Source organism: Rattus norvegicus, chromosome 12 (genome assembly GCF_036323735.1).
Source record: "Rattus norvegicus strain BN/NHsdMcwi chromosome 12, GRCr8, whole genome shotgun sequence".
Classification (NCBI taxonomy): Eukaryota; Metazoa; Chordata; class Mammalia; order Rodentia; family Muridae; genus Rattus; species Rattus norvegicus.
The window spans coordinates 51417084-51439797 of record NC_086030.1 but is presented as its reverse complement, the minus strand read 5'-3'; the positions used below and the strand labels follow the sequence as shown (position 1 = coordinate 51439797).

The 22714-nt window shown below is 41.3% G+C and overlaps 1 protein-coding gene across 3 annotated transcripts in view; it reads left to right on the top strand.

The window, feature by feature from the left end:
• Window positions 1–22714, top strand: part of Ttc28 (tetratricopeptide repeat domain 28) — a 440646-nt gene that overhangs the window by 3664 nt on the left and 414268 nt on the right. For 2 of the 3 annotated variants that reach the window (XM_063271796.1, XM_006249584.5), the window contains exon 2: window positions 10535–10813. The exons of the other annotated variant lie outside the window; for it this stretch is intronic. In XM_063271796.1, coding sequence (XP_063127866.1) covers window positions 10535–10813 — 279 coding nt within the window. The remainder of the gene's footprint in view (window positions 1–10534; window positions 10814–22714) is intronic. 3 annotated transcript variants of the gene reach the window in all.

Genomic DNA, 22714 nt, shown 5'->3' with positions numbered 1-22714 from the left:
TATGATAACCAGTGATGAAAAGAGGCCACAGATTGAAAGTCAGTAAGGACAGGGGTATGTGGGAGGATTGGAAGGAGGAAAGAGAAGGGAGAGAGGACATGTTGTAATTATTTTATAATCAAAAATATTTTTTAGGGCTGGAGAGATGGCTCAGTGGTTAAGAGCTCTGACTGCTCTTCCAGAGGTCCTGAGTTCAATTCCCAGCAACCACATGGTGGCTCACAACCATCTGTAATAGGATCTGATGCCCTTTTCTGGGGTGTCTGAAGAGAGTGTACTCAAATAATTAAATAAATAAATCTTGAAAGCAAAACAAATCACGGCTTTTTAAAAAAATATTTTTTAAAAGCTTATTGAAAAAATAAAACTTTGACAGCATCACCAAGTACATGAACTATTGAAGAGATAATGTTGAACACTCATACATATAAAAAATAAAATCTTTTTAAAAATCTTTAAAAAGATAAAAATTCCCAATTGAGCCAGCCATAGTGATTCATGCCTAAAGTCCCATCTTTTGGGAGACTGGAGCAGGAGGATTACTGTGAATTTGAGGCCAGCCAAGTCTGGCCGATTACAGAGTGAGGCTGTGTAAAACGAGAAGGGCCAAGCTGAAGGATGACTGTAGTTTCACAGCTCTTGCTGACCTGCAGAGGACATAGGTTTGGTTCCCAGTACTCACACCAGGTGCTTCACAACTGCCTGTAATTCACTTCCAGGGCGACTGATACTCTCTTTTGGTTTCCACTGTGTGTATGTTGTGTGCACAACACACAACACACACACACACACACACACAAAATATGAACGAACATAATTTTAAAAAAGAGAAAACAAAGTATAAAACTAACTCAGCCTTTGTCATTCACTGATTTTCCTCTCTAGAGAAAGGTCTCATTACCCCAGACTGTACTTGAGCTTGCTCTGTAGCTAAAGATGATGCCCTTGAACCTCTGGTTTTCCTGCCTCTGCTTCCCAACTGCTGGGGTTACAGGCATGGGCCACCATATAGAGCTGGGATCAAACCCATAGCTTCATTCAACTGAGTTACATCTTTGGCACCACAGGATACTTTGATGTAAATTTGAAAAATGACCTCTTTTGAACCATAGGAATAATTTTGTATCAGGCTTAAAAGATGCTTTAGCAGTTAAGACATGTGCTGTTCATCCAAAGGACTCACGTTCAGTTCCCAGCACCGTCATGGCGGCTTACAACCAATTGGTATCTGCAGCTCTAGAGAATCCAGTGCCCTCTTCTGGCCTCCTGGGCACGACACACATACAGGCAAGGTACCCATGTACACAAAATAAATCAAAAAAGGAATAGCTGGGTGAGGTGAAAGTGACTTCATCTGACTTACAAAATAATGGCTAGAGAACAATGTGTGTGTGTGCACGTGTGTATGTGTGGACTGTGTATCTGTGTGGATGTGTGTGTATATATGTGTATCTATGGACATGTGTGTATATGTCTGTGTGCATGTGTACATGTATGTGTGTGTATCTGTGGATAGGTGTATATAGGTGTGTGCATGTGTGCGTATTTGTATGTATGTATGTATGTGTGGACATATGTGTATATGTATATATGTGTATAGGTTGCTTGTGCCCGTGTATGTGGAGGTTGGTGTTTTGTGGCTTTATTGTTTATTTTTAATTATATTGAGACAGGTGTTGTTTTAATCAGTTCCATTGCTCTGAAGAGACCATGATCACTATAACTTGTATAAAAGATAGCATTTAATTGGAGCTTGCTTACAGTTTCACAGGTAAATTAGTCCAATAATTAATTAGTTCATTATTGTCACGATGGGAAGCATGGTAGCGCATAGGAAGACATAGTGTTAGAAAAGTAGCTACGATTTCTACTTCTGTATCCAAAGGCAACAGGAAGAGAGGGCCACTGGGCCTAGCTTGGGCTTTGAAACCTCAGAGCCCACCCTCAGGGACACAGTACCTCCATCAAGGCCACACCTCCTAATCCTTTCAAATGATGCCACTCCCTGAAGACCATGCATTCACATCTGTGAGCCACACATGGTCTCTCTGCATAGCTTTGGCTGTGATGGAACTCATTCTGTAGACCAGGCTGGACTCAGACTCACCAGCCTCTGCCTCCCGAGTGCTGAGATAAAGGCCTATACCACTGAGTCAGACTCTTTTCGTTTTTGAGGCATGGTCTCTCACTGAACCTGGAGCTTTAGTTTTGGCTAGGTCCTAGATCCACCTGTCTCCACTCTCCACAGGGCTGGCCATGCCTAGCTTTCATGTGGGTTTCGGGGACCCTAACTCTGTTCCTGAGCCATGTCTCCAGCCCCATTAAAGGCTATTTTTAAACTTCATTTGTGTCCTCAGCCAGACTCTCTTAGAAAGTAAACAGATTATTTAACTTAATGTATGAGTGATATATGGAGGCGTGACTCCTGGTAAGTCGAGGTGTTACTGGATGTACAAGTGTAGGCCTCAACACCAGTACTCAAGAGACAGAGGCAGGTGGGTCTCTAGTGCGTTTGACAACAACCTGGTCTATACAGCACATTTCCTACCAGTGTTATGTAATGAGACCCAGTGTTTAAAGAAAAAAAAGTAAGCATGAAGCTGGAGCATGGAGTCTCAGCAAGTGGTTAAGAGCGCTGACTGCTCTTCCAGAGGTCCTGTACCCCAATTCCCAGTACCCCATGGTGGCTTGCAACCATCTGTGATGGGATCTGATGCCCTCTTCTAGTGAGTCTGAAGATAGCTACAGTGTAACCACATACATAAAATAAATAAATCTTTAAAAAAAGTAAGCTATGCTTTATTTTTAGAATGACTTTAAGACTTTCATATTTGTAAAAACCAGATGCCTGTATATGTTGAAATATCAGTACAAGTGAGAAATTTTCTTTTTAAAAACATTTAAGTATTTTTACTTAATTTATTTCTTTATTATTAAGTGGGTTCTGTTTTGTTCCTTCTGTGGGGATTCTGCCAACTTGTAACTATGTCTATCCAGGTTTTACATTACAAGCTGGAGAAATAAACTCTGGATGAGTTTAGGGACCACTGTCCCACTGTCACAACATTGTTGCAAGCAGTGAAGATTACCTGATTCTCTTCAGCACTTATCTAGACTGTAGGGCCACAGTGTTCTTTTTGGTCTTCTAAAAGTAATACCTAATAGACTTTGGTATGTCTGATTATTTCCTTCAACATTTACCCTAGTGACGAGACGTTGGTCCCTTAGGTAAGCTGTAAAGGGTATGCTGGTCTCAGGATCACCAAGTTAGTCCCTGGCGTGGACAAGTAACTGAATGTCTGTCTGGGAAAGATGAAAGACCAAGCTAGAGAGAGAGAAAGTAGTAGTATTGTTATTTCTTCCGAATGGGAGTAGTCTGAAGATAAACTGAGGCTGATGTGGATATTTTTTTTCTTTCTTTTTTTTTTCGGAGCTGGGGACCGAACCCAGGGCCTTGTGTTTGCTAGGCAAGCGCTGTACCACTGAGCTAAATCCCCAACCCCCTGATGTGGATATTTTATAGGGTCCCTTCATCCTTCCCTTCCTCCTATTGGCTTTGTTTAGATACCCACTACTCATGTCTTCCTGCCTTTCCCAAAATGTCTCCTGAAGCAAGAAGCTGGTATCTCAGGGAGCCCACTTTTACTTTGTTTATGTTCCTCTGAGTCTCCTTTAGAGGAGTGGGAGAATTGCTTACAGTAAAACTCTTCAGTATTTAGCAAGGCCCTTGCTCAAAGGGACCTGGCCTTCCTTTCTTTTAAGAGGTTCTGGGTCTATAAACTGGCTCAAGTCTGGAAATTGGTTGACATTCCTGTATTTCCTATTGCTATGATCCAATGTAGCCTTTCTTTCACTTCTAGTTTTGTGTTTTTCTGTTTATACAGATCAATATAAATGTATTAGTTTTCTTACCTATATTGTTACCAGAAACACTGTGATTGGTTAGTCAGTACCAAAGGTCCCTACATGTCAGGCCATTGTACTTATTGCCTGTGCTGCCCATTATGAATTGAACCACTATGGCATGGTTTTGCCCATACTGCTCGTCATGGAGCTGGGCTCACATGCCTTTGGCAATTCAGTGCTGCTTGCCTGGTCCCTGCTACCTGTGGTGGTTGTAATAGGTTTGGCTCTTACAGATTTGTGTGTTGGAATGCTTGGTTCAGAGGGATTGGCACTATTAGGAGGTGTGGACTTGCTGGATGGAGTAGGCGAGGCCTTGTTGGAGGAAGCGTGTCACTGTGGAGCAGACTTTAATGTCTCCTATATTTAAACTCTGCCCAGTGTAATCTAGTCTCCTCCTGGCTGCCTTCAAATAAAGATGTAGAACTCTCGCCCCTCTAGCACCATGTCTGTGTGCTCGCTGCTATTCTTCTTGCCATCATAATAATGGACTGAACCTCTGAAACTGTAAGCCAGCTCCAATTAAATGTTTGCCTTTATTATGAGAGTTACCTTGGTCATGGTGTCTCTCTACAGCAATGAAAACCCAAACTAAGACACTATCCTAGGGCACAGTTAGACCCATTACATTTAATCCATCCAGTGAGCAGCAGTGTCTCTGACCCAGAAGATCTGGCACAGATGACAGAGTTCTTCAGATGTGCTGTGTTCCTCAGTGTTTCACATCTTAGAGCATTGGTGAAGGGCTTGCTTCCTGGACACTCTCGCTGTGGAGGACTGGGCTTTACAGTGCATCTGCTTCAGCATTCCAATTCCCCTGAACATTGAAATCTCTTGGTCAACCCTAGGCCAAGGGATATCAGGCCTCTCTAGTTCTTTTTCAGTGGGCCATCTTTTGACAAATACTTCAGCTGACAAACCAAACAAACTTTTGGACAAACTTCTGGCACTTAAAAAAAACCCAAAAAACTGTACAAGCTCCATTTTAAACCTAGAGTCTTCACTCAGTGGGCCACATTGATCAACTCAGCCTTCTCCATCCACCATTATACCCTTAAAATTTAGCCCCAGACTTCTTGAATGAATGAATGAATGAATGAATATTATTAAGTTCTTTAGTGATGTACTTTAGGTCTTTTTTAAAATCATGCTTCCTATCCCACCTCCAGGAGCCTGCTTAGCATTAATTCAGGGTGGACACTGAGGGAAGGTCATTGTTGGTTATATAATATAGGACTTTCCTTTAGGCAAAGCTGGAGAAGATAGTGCTGCTGAGGCTGGAGGTGGGGGTGCATCCTCTGCTAATGGTGGAGAGACTACTTCCTCAGGTGAAATAAACTCTTCAGAGTCTGAGAGTTCAAACCCTCAGCCTGTTAAGTTCTCCCCAGACATTTCTATCTCTATTACAGATTCCCACCCTTGGTTCTCTGGCCCATTGCTGTTACATCTACCAAACAAAGTAGCGAACCAAAACTGGAGTGGATCCTTGGAGAGATTACAGAGATTAGGGCCATCATCAAGGACTTGGAGTAGTTCTTAGCACATTTTTCTTTAACTTTTTCATTTGGCCTGTGCAGAAGACAGCTGGATCATGACAGTTGACTCTTGAGAACGTGATCAGGCAGTGGACTCTAGATTGTAGCTGCTGTATTGGATGTGGTGTCCTTACTTGAGCAGGTTGATGTAGCCTTTTTGTCAATATCTATCGGTAAGGACCACAGAAGCAGTTTGCTTTCAGCTGGTGAGGCTAGCATTACACTTTTATTGTTGTACATCAAGAAATATTAGGGGTTGGGGATTTAGCTGGGGTTGGGGATTTAGCTCAATGGTAGAGCGCTTGCCTAGCAAGCGCAAGGCCCTGGGTTCGGTCCCCAGCTCTGAAAAAAAAGAACCAAAAAAAAAAAAAGAAATATTAATTTTCCAGCCCTGTGTTATGACTTATTTTGAAGAGATCTTGATCATCTGTCTCTTCACAAAATGTCATTGTGTCCCACTGAATTGATATATTATATTAATGGAATCAACTGAACAGGAAGGAGTGACATAGAAGAAACTTAAAGCAATAGAATTGATATTATAAAGGATTTGCTAATAGATTGGCTTTGGAGACATTGAATCACACAAAGTACAATTTAGCTAAGTGGGCACTGTCCTCCAAATAACCCAAAGATAGGTAGTATGTTTGTATTAATTAGGGTTTCCATTGCTGTAAAGAAACATCATAACCAAGGCAACTCTTAAAAAGTACAACATTGGGGCTGGAGAGATGGCTCAGCGGTTAAGAGCACTGACTGCTCTTCCAGAGGTCCTGAGTTCAAATCCCAGCAACCACATGGTGGCTCACAACCATCTGTAAATGAGATCCGATGCCCTCTTCTGGTGTGCATGAAGACAGTTACAGTGTACTTATATATAATAAATAAATAAATCTTTAAAAAAAATGACAACATTTAACTGGGGGCTGGCTTTCAGGTTCAGAGGTTCAGTCCATTATCATCAAGGTGGGAGCATGGCAGCATCCAGGCAGGCATGGTGCAGGAGGAGCTGAGAGTTCTACACTTGTTCCAAACAGGAGAAGACTGGCTTGCAGACAGCTTGCAGGAGGAAGGTCTCTCAAAGCCAACCTCCATGGTGACACACTTCCTCCAATGAGGCCAATAGTGCTACTCCCTGGGACAAGCATACTCAAACCAACACAATGCTGATCAGGCCTATTTGGGATAAGCAAATTTACAATGCTACTAAGGTATAAGTGTTCATCAAGGTTGACCAGCTGTCAGACTCATTCCCAAAGATCATGTCTCTGACATGGTTGAGGGGGCGGTTCAGGGTCACAGCCTTTAGTTCCTTTCTTGGGAAAAGCATAATTCTGCCAGAATATGTGTTAGTAAAACTTTGTATTTGAGGCCAACATATTTGGGCATCAGTTCCAGTTGTCCTGGTGAGTCAGTAAAGAGCTTTCCCTCTTTATCTTCAAATACATGAATTGATGATTTCCCCCACTGGGAAAGCATGTTATTTCAGTAGAAATACCAGCCCCATTTTGGACTTGTTGGTAATGCATATGGACATCAGAGGTATGGTTGGAGTAAGAATGGCCCCCATTGGCTCATAGATTTAAATGCTTGGTCAGCAGCGAGTGCCACTACTAGGAAGTATGGCCTTATTGGAATATGGATGGCCCTGTTGGAGGATGTATGTCATTGGGGGTGGACTTTTTGGTTTTAAATGCTCAAGCCAGGTGCAGTGTTTCTGCTGCCTTTTGATCTGGATGTAGAACTCCTTCTTCAGCAATCATGTCTGCCGCCGTGCTTCCCACCATGGCTAAAATGGACTAACCTCTGAACCTGCGAGTTCCAATGAAATGTTTTCCTTTATAAGAATTGCCAAAGTCATGGTGTCTCTTCACAGCTATAGAACATTTACTACGACTACAGGATAGGAGGTGAATGTAACTGAAGCTCAACCTTGTCATACCCACTACTGTGGGAGAAAAGCACACTCGGGTGTTAGCCATCTATCAGGGGCCTCAGAAGCTGGTAGCTTTGAGTGGAACAGGAGAAGGCGCTTCAAAAGGTTCAGGCGGCTGTGCTGGCTGTCTGCCATGTGGGCCACATAATCCAGGAGACCTGGTGGTATTTGACAGACATGTCAGTGGTAGATGAGGATCCTGGTTGGAGTTTCTGTCAGGTCCCTTTATCACAGTGCAGACCCTTGGATCTTGGAGCAGGCTTGGTACCACCATAGGCATCAGATGGCTGTTCCCTGGTTGACAGACAGCTGTTGGCCTGCTATCGGGCCTTAGTGGAAACTGAACCTTTGACAGTGGGCCACCAAGTCACTATGTGACCATGCTTCTCATCATGAGCTAGACATAATCCGACCCTCCAAGCCATAACGTTGGATATTATCAAATGATCATAGTATCATGTATCACTAGGCCTAGGTGGGTCCTGAGGGCACAAGCAGCTTCCATGATGGTACATGAATGCTTATGCTGTTCACTCTCGTTACAGTGCCTTCTGCTTCTAAGCATGCAGCCATGGCCTCACGGGCTGTGTTGTATGATCAGATGACTGAGGAAGAAAAGATGAGGGCCTCTTTTACTATCGAATCTGTACTGTCTTAGTCACTTTTTGATTCCTGTGACAAAACACGATACCTAAGGCAATTTATAAGAGAAAGCATTTAATTTGGGGCTCATGGATCCAGAAATATTTACTCGTGAAATCATGGTTGAGTCCATGGCCATCATGGTGGATTACAGGACAGCAGGTAGACAGGCATGGCACTGGAGCAGTAGGTGGGAGCTTACATTTGATCCAGGAGAAACGGCCAGGCGTGTGGTTGTTTACTGATTCATGGCTTATCCAGTGGTTTGGCTATGGTCAGGGACTTGGAAAGAACATGATTGGAATTTGGTGAAAAGACTTTTGAAGAAGAATTATGTGTGTAGATGTCTTCAGATGGGCAAAGAACATGAAGATACCCACGTCCCATGTAGGTGTTCATTGAAATGTGACTTCAGCAGAGGAGGAGTTTAGTATCAGACAGATTGGATAAGGTAGTCTGTGGACAAGCAGTCTCTTTCTTCAATGTCCCTGTCATTGCCTAGTGGGCCTATAAACAAAGTGGCCATGGTGGCAATAATGAAGGTTCTGGATGGGGTCAACAACATCACCACGGCTGATCTGGCCAGATCTGCCAGCAGCAGAGGCCAGCACTGGGCTCTGATATGGCCCTATGCCAGGGATTGAGTAGCCATGGACCTGGTGGCAGATTAATCTCACTTAGGCACTTCCTCTGTGGAAAGGAAGACATCGTTCTTGTTTCCAGATGTGTCTTTACATCCACGACTAACAGATACTGAAAGACTTTTGACCTGATTAATTTGTTCAGTTGGTATCAGGATATAAAGTGGGGGGGGCATATGGAGAGGTGGCTCAGTGGTTGGGAGCACCAACTGCTCTTCCAGAGGTCCTGAATTCAAATCCCAGCTACCACATGGTGGCTCACAAACATCTGTAATGGGGTCTGATGCCCTCTTCTGGTGTGTCTGAAGACAGTGACAGTAAAAATAAATAAACAAATCTTTTAAAAAAATTATATAAAAAAAGGATACAAAGTTGGCCTACAATAAATAGTAGTATTTCTGTATACCAATCATGAACTACCCAAAACAGAAATCAGGGAAACAATTCTGTCTACAGAAGCCTCAAAAAGGAAAACAAAAAATGGAAAAAGAATGAAGGAAAGAAAGAATGATTTAATCTAAGTCTATCCAAGTTAAGGAAATAAAAGACCTCTCTAGGGGGAGGGGGGAGGGATGGGGACTTATGGACAGGAAACTGGGAAAGGGAATACCATTTGAAATGTAAGTAAGGAAATATATCTAATAAAAAAGACCTCTAGAGAAAATTATAGGTAGTAAAGAAAGAAGTTGAGGAAGACACTATAAGATCAAGAGTCTTTATTTTCATGATGGATAGAGTAGATAGTATCAAAATGGCCATGTTATCTGTGAAAAAAAACCCCACCATGACCATGGCAACTTACAGAAAGTTTATTTTGGCTTACGGTTCCAAAGAGAGAAGAGGCCATCCCGTCAGGGTTGGGGTGGCAGTAGGCATGGTAACTAAAACAGGATGCTGAGAACTTAGCACCACAAACAGAAAGCAGGGCAGGAGAGAATGCTCGGAATGGCCTGAGAGTGCTGGGCTGCCTAGATGTTCCCAAGTAATGCAGCCAGTGGGGCACCCAGTGTTCAAATACATGACCCTGTAGGGGACATTCTCATCCAAACCACTACATTCCACGCCTTGGTCCTCACAGGTTCCTAGTTATATCATATGAAAAAATGCCTTCAGTGCAAAGTTTCCCAAGTTCCTATAGTTTTTCACAGTTTCAACACTGTTTAAAGACACTTCTGCATCTCCATGACATCTCTTAAGTGTAACCCACTATAAAAGAAGAAAAGCACATCCTTCCAAAGTATGGTAGCCTGCAGGGTGTGGTGGCGCACACCTTCAGTCTTAGTGCTATGGAGGTAACAGTAGGAAGATCTCTGGGAGGTCAAGTCCAGTTCGTTCTACGTCGAGAGTTTCATGCCAGCCAAGATTAGAGAGACCTTTTTTTTTTTCTCCCCCCCGGAGCTGAGGACTGAACCCAGGGCCTTGCAATTGCTAAGCAAGCGCTCTACCACTGAGCTAAATCCCCAACCCCAGAGAGACCATATCTTAAAAACCAATCCTGCCTCTCTATCAAGCCTCTTACTATGGGACCTGGCAGTTCCTGAGTATGAAGATTGCTGGTGGCCACCATAGCTGCCAAGGTTTTCACGTGGGTTTTAGAGATCCCAACCCAGTCTTCATGCTCCCACAACAAGAGTGTTAGCCCCTGAACTGGGTCTCCCCTACACGGTGATGTCTGTTGCAGGCACCATTAGCTTTCAAGGAAAGCTTATTGTTTAGAAGGACAAGAGGTAACTTAGAGGCATCATTGCTTAACTCCAGGTTCAGGAGACCTTGCCTCAGTGAGTAAAGAGAGAGAGAGAGATCAAGGAAGATGCCTGACATCGACTTCAGGCCTCAGGCAACTGTGTTGGAACTTAAAGCAATTTCTCTGTTTGTAGATTCCTCTCTTTGGCGCTAAGACTATTATCCAGAGAAGTCCTGATGAACCAGCATTGAGCAAAGCTGAATTTGTTGAGAAAGTTCGTCAGAGTAACCAGGCCTGCCATGATGGAGACTTCCACACAGCTATTGCTTTGTACAATGAAGCCCTGGCAGTTGATCCTCAGAACTGCATTCTGTATAGCAACAGGTCTGCAGCCTACATGAAAACACAGCAGTACCACAAGGCACTGGATGATGCAGTCAAAGCCCGGCTCCTGAACCCCAAATGGCCAAAGGTAGCATTTGTTCACTTTGACAGAAGTACCTGTTGTGATTTCTTATTTTAGGATAGCATTTCATTGATTCAGTACAGATAGGCATTCATAGACACGGTACCTTGGCAAAATCTACGGCACGTGAAAGCAAGCAGCCATCTTCTTTTCAGTGGGATGTCAGTGTGCTTTCTGTCCATGTTTCTTTTCCTTCTTGTTGAGGTAACAGGATCCATTCACATTTTAGACACATTTCTTTCCATATAAGAGTTTTAGATGTTGAACAGTGACTGAATGTATCTTCTTCAATTTAAAATGAATGGATTTACCAAGTGGTGATACACACCTTCAATCTCAGCACTTGGAAGGCAGAGGCACGTGGATCTCTGTGAGGAGTTTGAGCCATCCTGGTCTATAGAGTAAGTTCTGGGACAGCCAGGGCTACACAGAGAAATCCTGTCTCAAAACCCCCAAAACGAAACTAATTTATTTCCACAAGTACCTGCTTGTTTTAAGAATGTTGTTTAGTCAGGGAAATGTCATCTAAAAATAAATCATAATTAATTATATTCCCTTGAGCCCTGCCTGGTGCAAGTTGTTGATTTTGTTTTGTGTAAAGATGCTTCTTAACCTAATGATAGCATTAGATTACACACACACACACACACACACACACACACACACACACACACACACACACACACCCCACAGACACACACACACACACACACCCCACAGACACACACACACACACACACACACACACACACACACACTCACGAGCAGGTAGCACAAGTGATCCTTGTATACTTTTCACCTGCCTCCCTGCTTTTAACATTTTACAATATTTGGCTGATAGTTCTCTTTTTGACTAGACCATTTTTACTGTTATGTTTTTGAACCATTGGTGACTAAAGTGAAGACAGATTGTCTTACCACTCCTGAACCCTTCAGAATACATCGAGGACATTCTGTTGTAGAACCACAGTGCAACCACTAAACCAGAACATTAATATTAATGTGGCAATGCTGTCCGTCTATACACCCTGGTCACAGCTCAGTGATTGCTCCTTTGTGGAAATAATTCATTTTCTGGTTCAAGAACTGTATCAGATTCTATATAATGGAGTGTAGTCTCAGAGCTATGGCACCTACCCACATTGTCAGTAACTCATTTGGTGTACTAGATTTGGTTGGCTAGTTGTTTTTCTATAGCTGCGAAGACACCCTGACCAAGGCAACTTAAAAAAGAAGACATTTAGTTATTGGAACTGGGGTTTGCTTATGGTTTTAGAGTGTGAGTCCAGTGAACATCTCTTAATCCCACTTGGAGAGAATAAGACTACTACCATGATTTTTGGGCCAAATTTGAAGCAAGCTTTATTAAATAGTAGCCAGGAATGGCCAGATCCACACCCAGGATTCCCAGAGAATGGGAGTGAATTACATCAGTCAGGCTACGTATGTTGAAATGGGAGAAAGCAGACAGCTTGACATACTTCCTGCCCGACTCCCTTCCACTGAAAGGCGTACATCCTGTGTAGCTGCGGCAACCGACCTTGTTACAGAGGTCAAAACACATGGTTTGTCACCTCACACGAGCAGCCCCCAGCATTCCAGAAGTTACCTGTCGCTGGGCAAGTGAGCTTACAGGCTGGAGGCTGTTTCATTTTATGTAGATCACTTATGCACAGTAATTAAAACTTAAAACAACTTTAACCCTCACACATGATGTCCGGGAGTATGCAATAGGCAGGCAGGCAGGCATGGCTCTGTGCAGTAGCTGAGACCCTAGATCTGATCCACAGCCGGGGGCATTCTAATGTATGAGCCTTGGGGGCTCTTGTCATTCAAACCTCCATAGTTTCTAAATTTGACTAAGAAGTTAGCCCCTTTTAGAAGGTGCTGTACGTGTACATTCCCCTTTCTCAGCTAGCTGTGCTAGCTGCTTTCCACCACGATGGACTCAGTCCTCTGGGACAACAAGCCCAAGTAAAGCCTTCCTTGGCCAAGCTGTTTTATCACAGCAACAGAAAAGTAACTAGTGTTGCATCTTCACAGCCGAGTAAAGCCTCAGCATCCAGGACTTTTGTTTGATACTAATGGCCGGGTACTCTTGGTTTTCAGTCCCCCATGGGTTGAAGTACTTGGATTTTGTAGAATCATCAGTATTAGACTGGTTTGGTGCGGGTTATGAGACGTTGCACCAAATGTATTTTAGAGATTGTGCAGGTGGGAGCATGAGTACCGTGTTCTTTTCAAATAGAGAAAGAATTAAAAAGTGGCACCAAAGGTTTGGTTTCCAAGGAGTCAGCATTTGAGAGTGTCCTTCCTACCTAATAGAGCACAACAGGACCCCGTACTTATGGAGGCTTGAAAACGTAGGCTAGCTCCTTCAATTAGGTGGAGATAAAGGATTTGGTCTTTAAAAAAAATAGAATTTTACAAGACATTTTTGTGTTAGGCTCAAATTAATTATAATTTACCCTTTAAAGGAGTGAGATTATGTACCATTTCATGTAGTTTTAATTTATTTATTGCTTTTTATTTTTGAGACAGGGTTTCTCTGTGTTGCCCTGGCTGTTCTGGAACTCACTCTGTAGACCAGGCTGGCCTCGAACTGCCTGCCTCTGCCCCCTGAATGTTGAGATTAAAGGTGTGTGTTGCTACCACCTGGTTTTTTGCTATATTTGTTTGTTTATGTGTTATGTTAAGCTCTGTATTGTTCAGACTGGTTTTGAAGTGATGGGATTGAGTTATCTTCTTGCCTTAGCCTACTAAAAACAGGGGAAGTATCGGCATGTGCCACAGTGCCTTGCTCCTGTGAAGTCCTGTCCCTTCGTGGTATGATAGGATACAATTTTTCTCCTTCGCTAGTTTGTAAGAGTCTTACATGCTTGTAGTTTTGTAATTTTCACTGAATAACCTCTTTGAGTTAGCAGATTAACAGTCATTCTGTTGCTTGTGGTACTTGGGACTGACCCCGATGCCTCACACGTGCTAGGCAAGCGCTGTGCTACTGTGCTGCAAGCACACACCAAAGTGTGCCTTTTTATGTCCAAGTGGATAGGGAAACTTCTGACGGTACTTAGTGAAGAGGTGCATATGTAGTACTGTATCAGCTGGTCCTTGAGTATAAGCAATGTGTACATTTTTATCTGGGTGTGACAATACATGACTGACTTTCGGCACTGAAAGCAGAGACGGGAGGATGACTATGAAGTCAGCCTAGGTTGCATAGTAAGTACCTGCATTTAAGAAAACAAAAACTGCTACAGAACCAAAAATGTAGTACATTTAAACTTTCTCTTTAGACAGTGTATCTGTAGTCCTGTTTGTTTCTTTTAGACAGTATATCTGTATTACTGTTTGTTTACTGTGTTCAAATTGTGTTTTAATCATCTCATCTTTTCTCCTTGGTTCAACCTCATGAGGTCAACATGGTGGATGTCTCTCCATGTCACACAGATAATGAAAACTGAGATCAGGAGGAATTGTGTGTTAACAAAATGAATTGGTATGTGTGGAAGTTTTTCATGAAATAGACTAAAAACATGGATTCTGTATCTCTGTACATTAGACTGTTGTTAATCTTAAATGCAATATTCTTGGTCCCTGTGTTACATATTTTTCCATGTGTGTAGATCATATTGTTATATTGTTGATAAGAACCCTGAAGTTTTGTTGGTATTCATGGAAATGGAAAATAGTGCAGTCTGTTTTACAGTATATTTCTTGGGCCGGTCTATGTTCTGCCTAAATGTTGAAGATAATTCTTAGCCCCTTCCACTAGTCACATCTTAGTTTAGGAAATAGTGATGAAAGTGTATTAAGCTAACAGACTAAAATACAAACTCAAAATTTTGTGCCAGTAGTTTGTTTTATAGGGATTAGGGTCTTTTTATAATGATATGGTGTAAGATAAATAAGCAAGAAGTGGCATAGAAAGAAAGATGTTACCAGTGTGTGAAAGTGGGGAGAAATAGTGCACTGTTTAATAGGCGCAGGTTTTATTTCATAAGAGGAAAAGTTCTGGGTTTGTATAACAATGTGAATGTAGACCACAGAACCCAACACTTGAGACTGGCAGACATGGTGAGTTGTCCTACTGTGTTTTATGACAAAACCAATGTCAAAAGGTATAAAATATGTGCAGTTTAACAGATGTTCAGAACCTACTACCTAGAATGAGAAAATGACATTGTTTCGCAGTGATTATTAAGTGTAACTGCATGTTTGCATTCTACTGATACAAAAACCTGGAGCGTTGTGCAGCCCAGACAACCATCTCAGGTGACAGAGGACCCGGACAGTCAGCTTTGCATTATTGCTCTGTTCTGTTCAGTTAGCTCCATGTGCACTATTCCCAGACAATGCTTTTTCATTCTGCTTTCCCTTGTAAGAGCAAAAGATTTGTTATGATTTGTCCATGTTTTCACTCAGGAGCCTACCTTCTGGGTGTCTGCCTGGCACTCACTGTAAGCTCCTTGGAGAAAACCTAGCCTCTGCACAGTTACCAAGTGCAAGTTAAGTGATAGCCTAGAACCCTAGAGTCATGGCTGTAACTTCCAAGAGTCACTCAGGGATGCCTCACTCTTCTCCTGCCATCCCCATGTTAGTGGACACTGTTGCTCTGTCCTTTGCTCTGAGAATAGAATTAAAAGTAACTTTCCGTTATGAAGCTCCCTAGCTCACACCCTAGTAATTTTTCTAGGTATTAATTTTGCTTTTAGTGCTACATACTAGGGATTTGCTACAATTTAAATCATGAGATATGTACCATATAGCTTAATGTTTTAGTTTTTATTAGCATACCTTAATTATATAAAAAATAGATGTCATTATGATATTTCCATATAGATGTGTGATGTAATTTGATCAGTTATCCCATTACCCTTTCTTGGTCTCCTTCTACCACCAATTTTTTCCCTTTCCTAATTAGTCCCTTCTTTCTTTTTTCTTTCTTTTTATTAATCATCCCATTTGTTTACATCTCAAATGATATCCCCCTTCCCAGTTACCCCTCCACACCCCCCCACATCTGCCCTCTCCCCCTTCCCTTTGCCGCTATGAGTGTGTTCACCCACCCACTCACCCACCCATTGCTGCCTCACCTCTCCAGCATCCCCCTACCCTGGGGCATCAAACTTCCCACAGGACCAAGGGCCTTCCCTCCCATTGATGTCAGACAAGGCTATCCTTTGCTTTATATGTATCTGGAGCCATGGATCCTTCCCTGTACACTCCTTGGATGGCGATCTAGTTCCTGGGTGCGCTGGATGGTCTGGCCAGCTGACATTGCTCTTCCTATGGGGTTGCAATCCCTTTCTACTCCACCAGCTCCCTCACCAGGGGCCCCGAGCTCAGTCTGATGGTTGACTCCAAGCATCCACATCTTCATTGCTTAGTTGCTGGCAGAACCTCCCAGGGAACAGCCGTATCAGGCTCCTGTCAGCAAGTACCTCTTCTCTGCTCCATTTTTTTTTGTCCCAGTTTTTCCTTTGGACAAGAACATTTCTGGATTAAAAATTCTGAGTTGTGTGGGTGGCCCCATCCCTCGACTGGGGACCATGCCTATCTATTGGAGATGGTCTCTACAGGTTCTATCTCTCCTTCACTGCACATACTTCAGCTAAAGTCATCCTGGTTGGGTCCTGGGAGCCTCTTGCTTCCCTGGTGTCTGGGTTCCTCCAGTGGCTATCACCAAATCCTCGTCCCCCACTACTACATGTTTTTATTTGATTTCCTGACCTTCTATACCTCTCTCCGGTCTCCTCCTGTACCTGATGTTATCCCCTTTATTTCCTTGCCCTCCCTTCTCCCTCCTAGGTCCCCCTCCTTACACCTTCCAAAATCATCCTGTTCCCTTCTCAGTGCAGGACTGAAGCATCCACACCCTGGTCTTTCTTCCTCCTAAGCTCCATATGGTCTGTGGGTTGTACCATGGGCACTGTGAGCTTTTGGACTAATATCCACTTCTCAGTGAGTGCATACCATGTGTGTCCTTTTGGGTCTGTGTTACCTCACTCAGGATGATATTTTCTAGTTCTATTTACTTGCCTGCGAATTTCATGAAGTCATTGTTTTTAATAGCTGAGTACTATTCCATTGTGTAAATGTACCACATTTTCTGTATCCATTCCTTTTTTTAGGGACATCTGGGTTTTTTCCAGTTTCTGGCCATTATAATTGAGTCTGCTATGAATATAGTTGGAGTATCTTTTGGGTATATGTCTAGTAGTGGCATAGTGGGGGCTTCAGGTAGAACTATTTACAATTTTCTAAGGAACTGCCAAACTGATTTCCAAAGTGGTTATACTAGCTTGCAGTCCCACCAGCAATGGAGGAGTGTTCTTTTTTTCTCCACATCCTTGCCAGCATCTGCTGTCGCCTGCGTTTTTGATTGTAGCCATTCTGATTGGTGTGAGGTGGAATCTCAGGGTCATTTTGATTTATATTTCCCTGATGACAAAGGATATTGGACATTTCTTTACATGCTTCTCAGCCATTCAAGATTCCTCAGTTGAGAATTCTCTGTTTAGCTCTGTACCCCATTTTTAATAGGGTTATTTGGTTCTTTGAAGACTTTATATTTTGGATATTAGCTCTCTATCAGATGTAGGGTTGGTAAAGATCTTTTCCCAATCTGTGGGCTGCTGTTTTGTCCTATTGACAGAATATTGATGGCAAAAATACTCAATAAAATCCTTTCAATCTGAATCCAGAACACATCAAAGTGATCATTCACCATGATCAAGTAGGCGTCATCCTAGCAATGCAGGGATGGTTCAATATACTGAAATCCATCAATGTAATCCACTGTATACACAAACTCAAAGGAAAAAAACCACATGATCATTTCATTAGATGCTGAAAAAGCCTTTGATAAAATACAATACCCCTTCATGTTTAAGGTATTAGAGAAATCAGGAATTCAAAATACCTAAATTAATACCTAAAAATAATAAAATTAATATACAGCAAACCAATAGCCAACATCAAACTAAATGGAGAGAAACTCAAAGAAATCCCATTAAAATCAGGGACAAAGAAAAGGTTGCCCTCTCTCTCCATACCAATTCAATATAGTACTCAAAGTTCTAGCTAGAGCAATTAAACAACAAAAGGAGACTAAAGGGAAACAAATTAGGTATTTTAGTTTTATATTTTGTAAATACCTCGTCTTAGGTTTTGTATTGCTGTGATAAAAGAACCACAATCAAAAGCAACTCGGGGAAGAAAGGATTCATTTTGCTTAAATTCCCTCATCAGTTTGTCCTGGAAGGAGGTCAGGCCAGGGACTTGCCCTGCCCACAGGTCAGTCTGGAGGGGACACTTTTGTCCATTGACATCCCTATTCCCCAAAGACTCTAGCTTGTATCAGGTTGACATAAAACTGGCTACACATGGCTGTCTCTAGCTTTGTTTTATTTTGGCTAAGTTATGGTCGATTGTGCTTTTTCTGCTTTATCTTGACTGCGTAAGTTATTAACACTATGCTTTTAAGCTCCGTACATTATGTTTGAAGGTCCTGAGCTTGTGCAAGCCAAAGAAACAGTTGAAAAATGCAGAAAAATAGGGGTTTCGCAAGGAGTTATGGGTAGTTAAAATAACTTGTTGGTTCCCAGTTTAGTAAAATATTGTTTTCATCATGCTACATTCTGTGTTTACCTTCTGTTGTGTTACATGGCTCGTTTTAGGTGAGAGAGATGACCTCCTATCTTGTATTTAAAAATCCCTGTGCTTTTTTTTTTTTTTTTTGGAGCTGGGGACCGAACCCAGGGCCTTGCGTTTGCTAGGCAAGTGCTCTACCACTGAGCTAAATCCCCAACCCCAATCCCTGTGCTTTTAGACAGCAGCATTTCTCCTGTCCCAGCACTGTTAGAACTGTTGTAATGTTAATCACATTTGTAACTTTTATTATTTATGTGAAAACGTGTCTTTCTTTTATCTTTCTTGTGGAAGCAAAAGTGAATTATAAATTGTAAGTAAAATTGAAGTTTTATTTATACTTGATTTATTTTTTTCATGGTGTCCCTTTAAAAGGTGATTTGTAAATGAAAAGAATTCTGAAATGCTGTACAGGAAGAAAGGGAGTAGACATGATTACATATTAAGGTGGATAAAGAACTAAGCATTGCGATGGATTGCTAGGCAACAGGCTGTGGGAAATGTAGCATTTCTCATTTGTGTCGTCATGTAACCACAGTGGAGCCTGACCTGGCTTTCCTTTTAATCAAAGCCAGCTGTTGATCCGGGGCCACTTTCTCAGGGTACTGGGGGTGTGTTTCCTTCTTTCCTTTAGTGTCTTAAACTGCTACTTATACACTACGTGGACACAGCCCTGTAAGACCTTTAGAACAAAGAACATGGCATGACAGCCTTAAGGTTTTAAGATTTTTAAAAAATAAATGAACTTTTGTTTTTAATTTGATGAGCAGGACTTTCTAACTCTAACCTTCTCTTACAATTTGTTTTTAATTTGCAAAAAATGTGGTCCAATTTTCAGACATAAAATTGTTTAATGTATTTTTTTAGATTTTTTCATTCTAGTCATATTATCCCCAAATTAAACATATTTTTCATAGATTTCAGTGCTTTTTTATTTTTACACATTTTATTTTCCATTTTCATTGCCCATTCATCAGTTGATGGACTATTGCTGTGACAAAACACTGTGACCAAAAGCAAGTTGGGGAGGAAAGGGTTTATTCAGCTCACACTTCCACATCACTGTTCATCATGGGAGGAAGTCAGGGCAGGAACCTGGAGGCAGGAGCTGATGCAGAGGCCGTGGAAGGGTGCTGCTTACTGGATTTCTCTCCTTGGCTTGCTCAGCCTGCTTTCTTATAGAACCCAGGACAACTCTCACAGGGAGGGCACCACATACAATGGGCTGGATCTGCCAATTCTTAATCACTAATTAAGAAAATGCCTTAAGGGCCTGGAGAGATGGCTCAGGGATTAAAAGCACTGACTGCTCTTCCAGAAGACCTGAGTTCAATTCTAAGAACCCACATGGTGGCTCACAACCATCTGTAATGGGATCTGATGCCCTCTTCTAGTGAAGACAGCTACAGTGTACTCATAAAATAAATAAATAAATCTTTAAAAAAAGAGAGAGAAAGAAAGAAGGAAAGGAAGGAAGAAAGGAAGGAAGGAAGGAAGAAAGGAAGGAAGGAAGAAAGAAAGTGCCGTAGCTGGATCTTATGGAAGCATTTCCTAAATTGATGGTCTCTCCTTTTAGATAACTCTAGCTTGTGTCAGATTGGCATAAAACATAATAGTACACACATCCAGGCTGTTTCCAGTTTCTTGGTCAAGAAAGAAATCAAGAAGGGAATTACTTTTTTTTTTTAAAAGAATTGGATGAAAATGAAACTATAACGTACCCAAATCTATGGAAACAGTGAAGGCAGTTGTAAGCGCTGAGTTCATAGCCTTGAATGCTTAAGTGAAAGCCTGAAGAGAAGTCTTTAACAACTTAATGAAACTCTGTAGCGCTATGGAAGAAGTGACCCCCAGGCCCAAGAGTCAGTCTTGGGGATGAAGTCGATGAAGTGGAAACAACCAACACCAAGGAAATGAAGAGTTTGTTTGTAGAGAAAACAAGATTGAAAAACCTTTAACAAAATCGATGGAAAGACACAGTGAGAGGATCCATACTAATAGAATTATAGATGAAAAGATAAACATTGAGTTAATTCTGGGAATTATGAAGACATAACAACATAATAATATACATTGAGTTAATTCAGGGAGTCATAAGGACATATTTTAAAAATAAGTATTCAAATAAACTTGAAAACCTAAAAAAATGGGTGAGGTGGTTTTTGTTTGTTTTTTTTTAAATGTATGACCATCTGAAGTTATATCAAGATGAAATAAATCACTTTAAAGAATCCATAATCACTATAGAAAGATAAGTAGCAATTAAGAGTCTCCCAACCAAGAGTAGTGGTGGTACATGCTTTTCATTCCAGCACTTGGGAGAAGGCGGACAACAGATCTGAGTAAGAGGATAGCCTCAGCTGACAGCCCGAACTACATTAAAATAAAAAAAAAATACCCGTCCTGAACAAGAGCAACAACAGTGAATAACCTCCACCAAAAATCTCCCAACCCAGAAAAGCCCAGAGCTAGATGAATGTAGGACAGAATCTACCAGAGCTTCCAAGAATCTCCTCACGATAGTCCATGAAGTAGAAACTGAAGGAACCCTTCCTAATTCTTTTTATCAAGCCACTATTATCTTGATACAAAAAAATATGAAGACAACAAAATAAAAGAAAATTATAGACTGATATTCTTTAGAAACAGATGCAAAAATTCTCCACAAAGTTACTGCAATCTAAATTCAATGACACATAAAAAGTTTATCCCATGATGTAGTTGGTTCATCCCAGTGACACAAGGATTGATCAATATATGTTGATCAATAAACATAATTCACTGTATAAACAGATTGAAAGATGGCATCCACAAGATCATCTCATTAGAAGCAGAGAGCCTTGTAATAAAATCCTACACCCTTCATGGTAAAAGTCCTGGAGAGACCAGAGGTGCAAGGGACATAATTCAACATAGTAAAGGTGATTTATAGTAACCCAAAGCAGTCATCATTGTAAAATGGACAGAAGCCCAAAAAAGCCTTTCACTTTAGTTAGGAATAAGCGAAGGATGTTTGCTCTCTGTATACCCATTCAGTATAATACTTGGAGTCGTAACCAGAACAACAAGACAACTATTTCATTTTGGAAGAAGAAAACACTCAGTATCACTTTGAAATGGAAATGCTGTGCTTACGAAACTGAAAAATATCTCCACGTTTATAAAATTTTGTACCCTGTGTTAGCCTCTGTGTCAGATACATATGTATCATATGTATCATATGTATCATAGAAATCTGCAAACCGTACAAGTGTAATCTGTGTATTGTTTACAAGGTTACATGTAATTGATCTGTTAACAAGGTCATGCCCAGTAACATACAGGTGTGAAAACATGCAGTTATACCTAGGGGTAGATAAAAAATTGAACTCTGTTTATTGGTATCTTGCTTCTGTTCCTTGACATTTCAAAATCAAATAATTATTCATGATTATTTGCTTCCTTACATACTTGTACAGTTATTTAGATTGTACTAAAACAGAATGCTGCTTTTAAAATTCATTTTACTATTGAGGGCTTTTCATTGTTGGTGTTTTGTTTTTCTTTGAGATGGGGTCTCATTGTGTAGCCTTGGCTGTCTGAGAACTCTTTCTATAGACCAAGCTGGCCTAAAACTCAGAGCTTCTCCTGTATCTGCCTCATGAGTGCTGGGATAAAGAGCAATTACAACCAATCAGCTCATTGTTTAATTTATGAAAAAATTCCTATGTTGTGATGTTCTGAGGTACAGTAGGAATGTATAAAATCATTGAATAACATTGATTTAACTTTATTTTGTATAAACATATTTTCTTCATTCTTGAGGCAGAGAGCTATGGAAAAGTCAGAAAAAGGTCTGGTAGGATGGCTCAGTGGTGAAGAGCATTGACTGCTTTTCTAGAGGTCCTGAGTTCAATTCCCAGCAACTTCTTGGTGGCCCACAACCATCTGTAATGGGATCTGATGCCCTCTTCTGGTGTGTCAGAAGACAGCTACAGTGAAATAAATACTGTAAAAAAGAAAAAAAAAAAACAAAACTCAGACAAAAATAGAATGAGACTTTTTATCTTAAATGGTGATCATTTTCATTCAGTCTCTTCTATCTTCCTATGTAGACTGTCTACACACACAATCATACATACTTATAGTCTCTTTTATCTGCATGTGTAGACCATCTGCACACACAATCATATATACTTACACTCTCTTCTGTCTGCATGTGTAGACTGTCTACACACACAGTCATATATACTTATACACAAACATACACCTTTT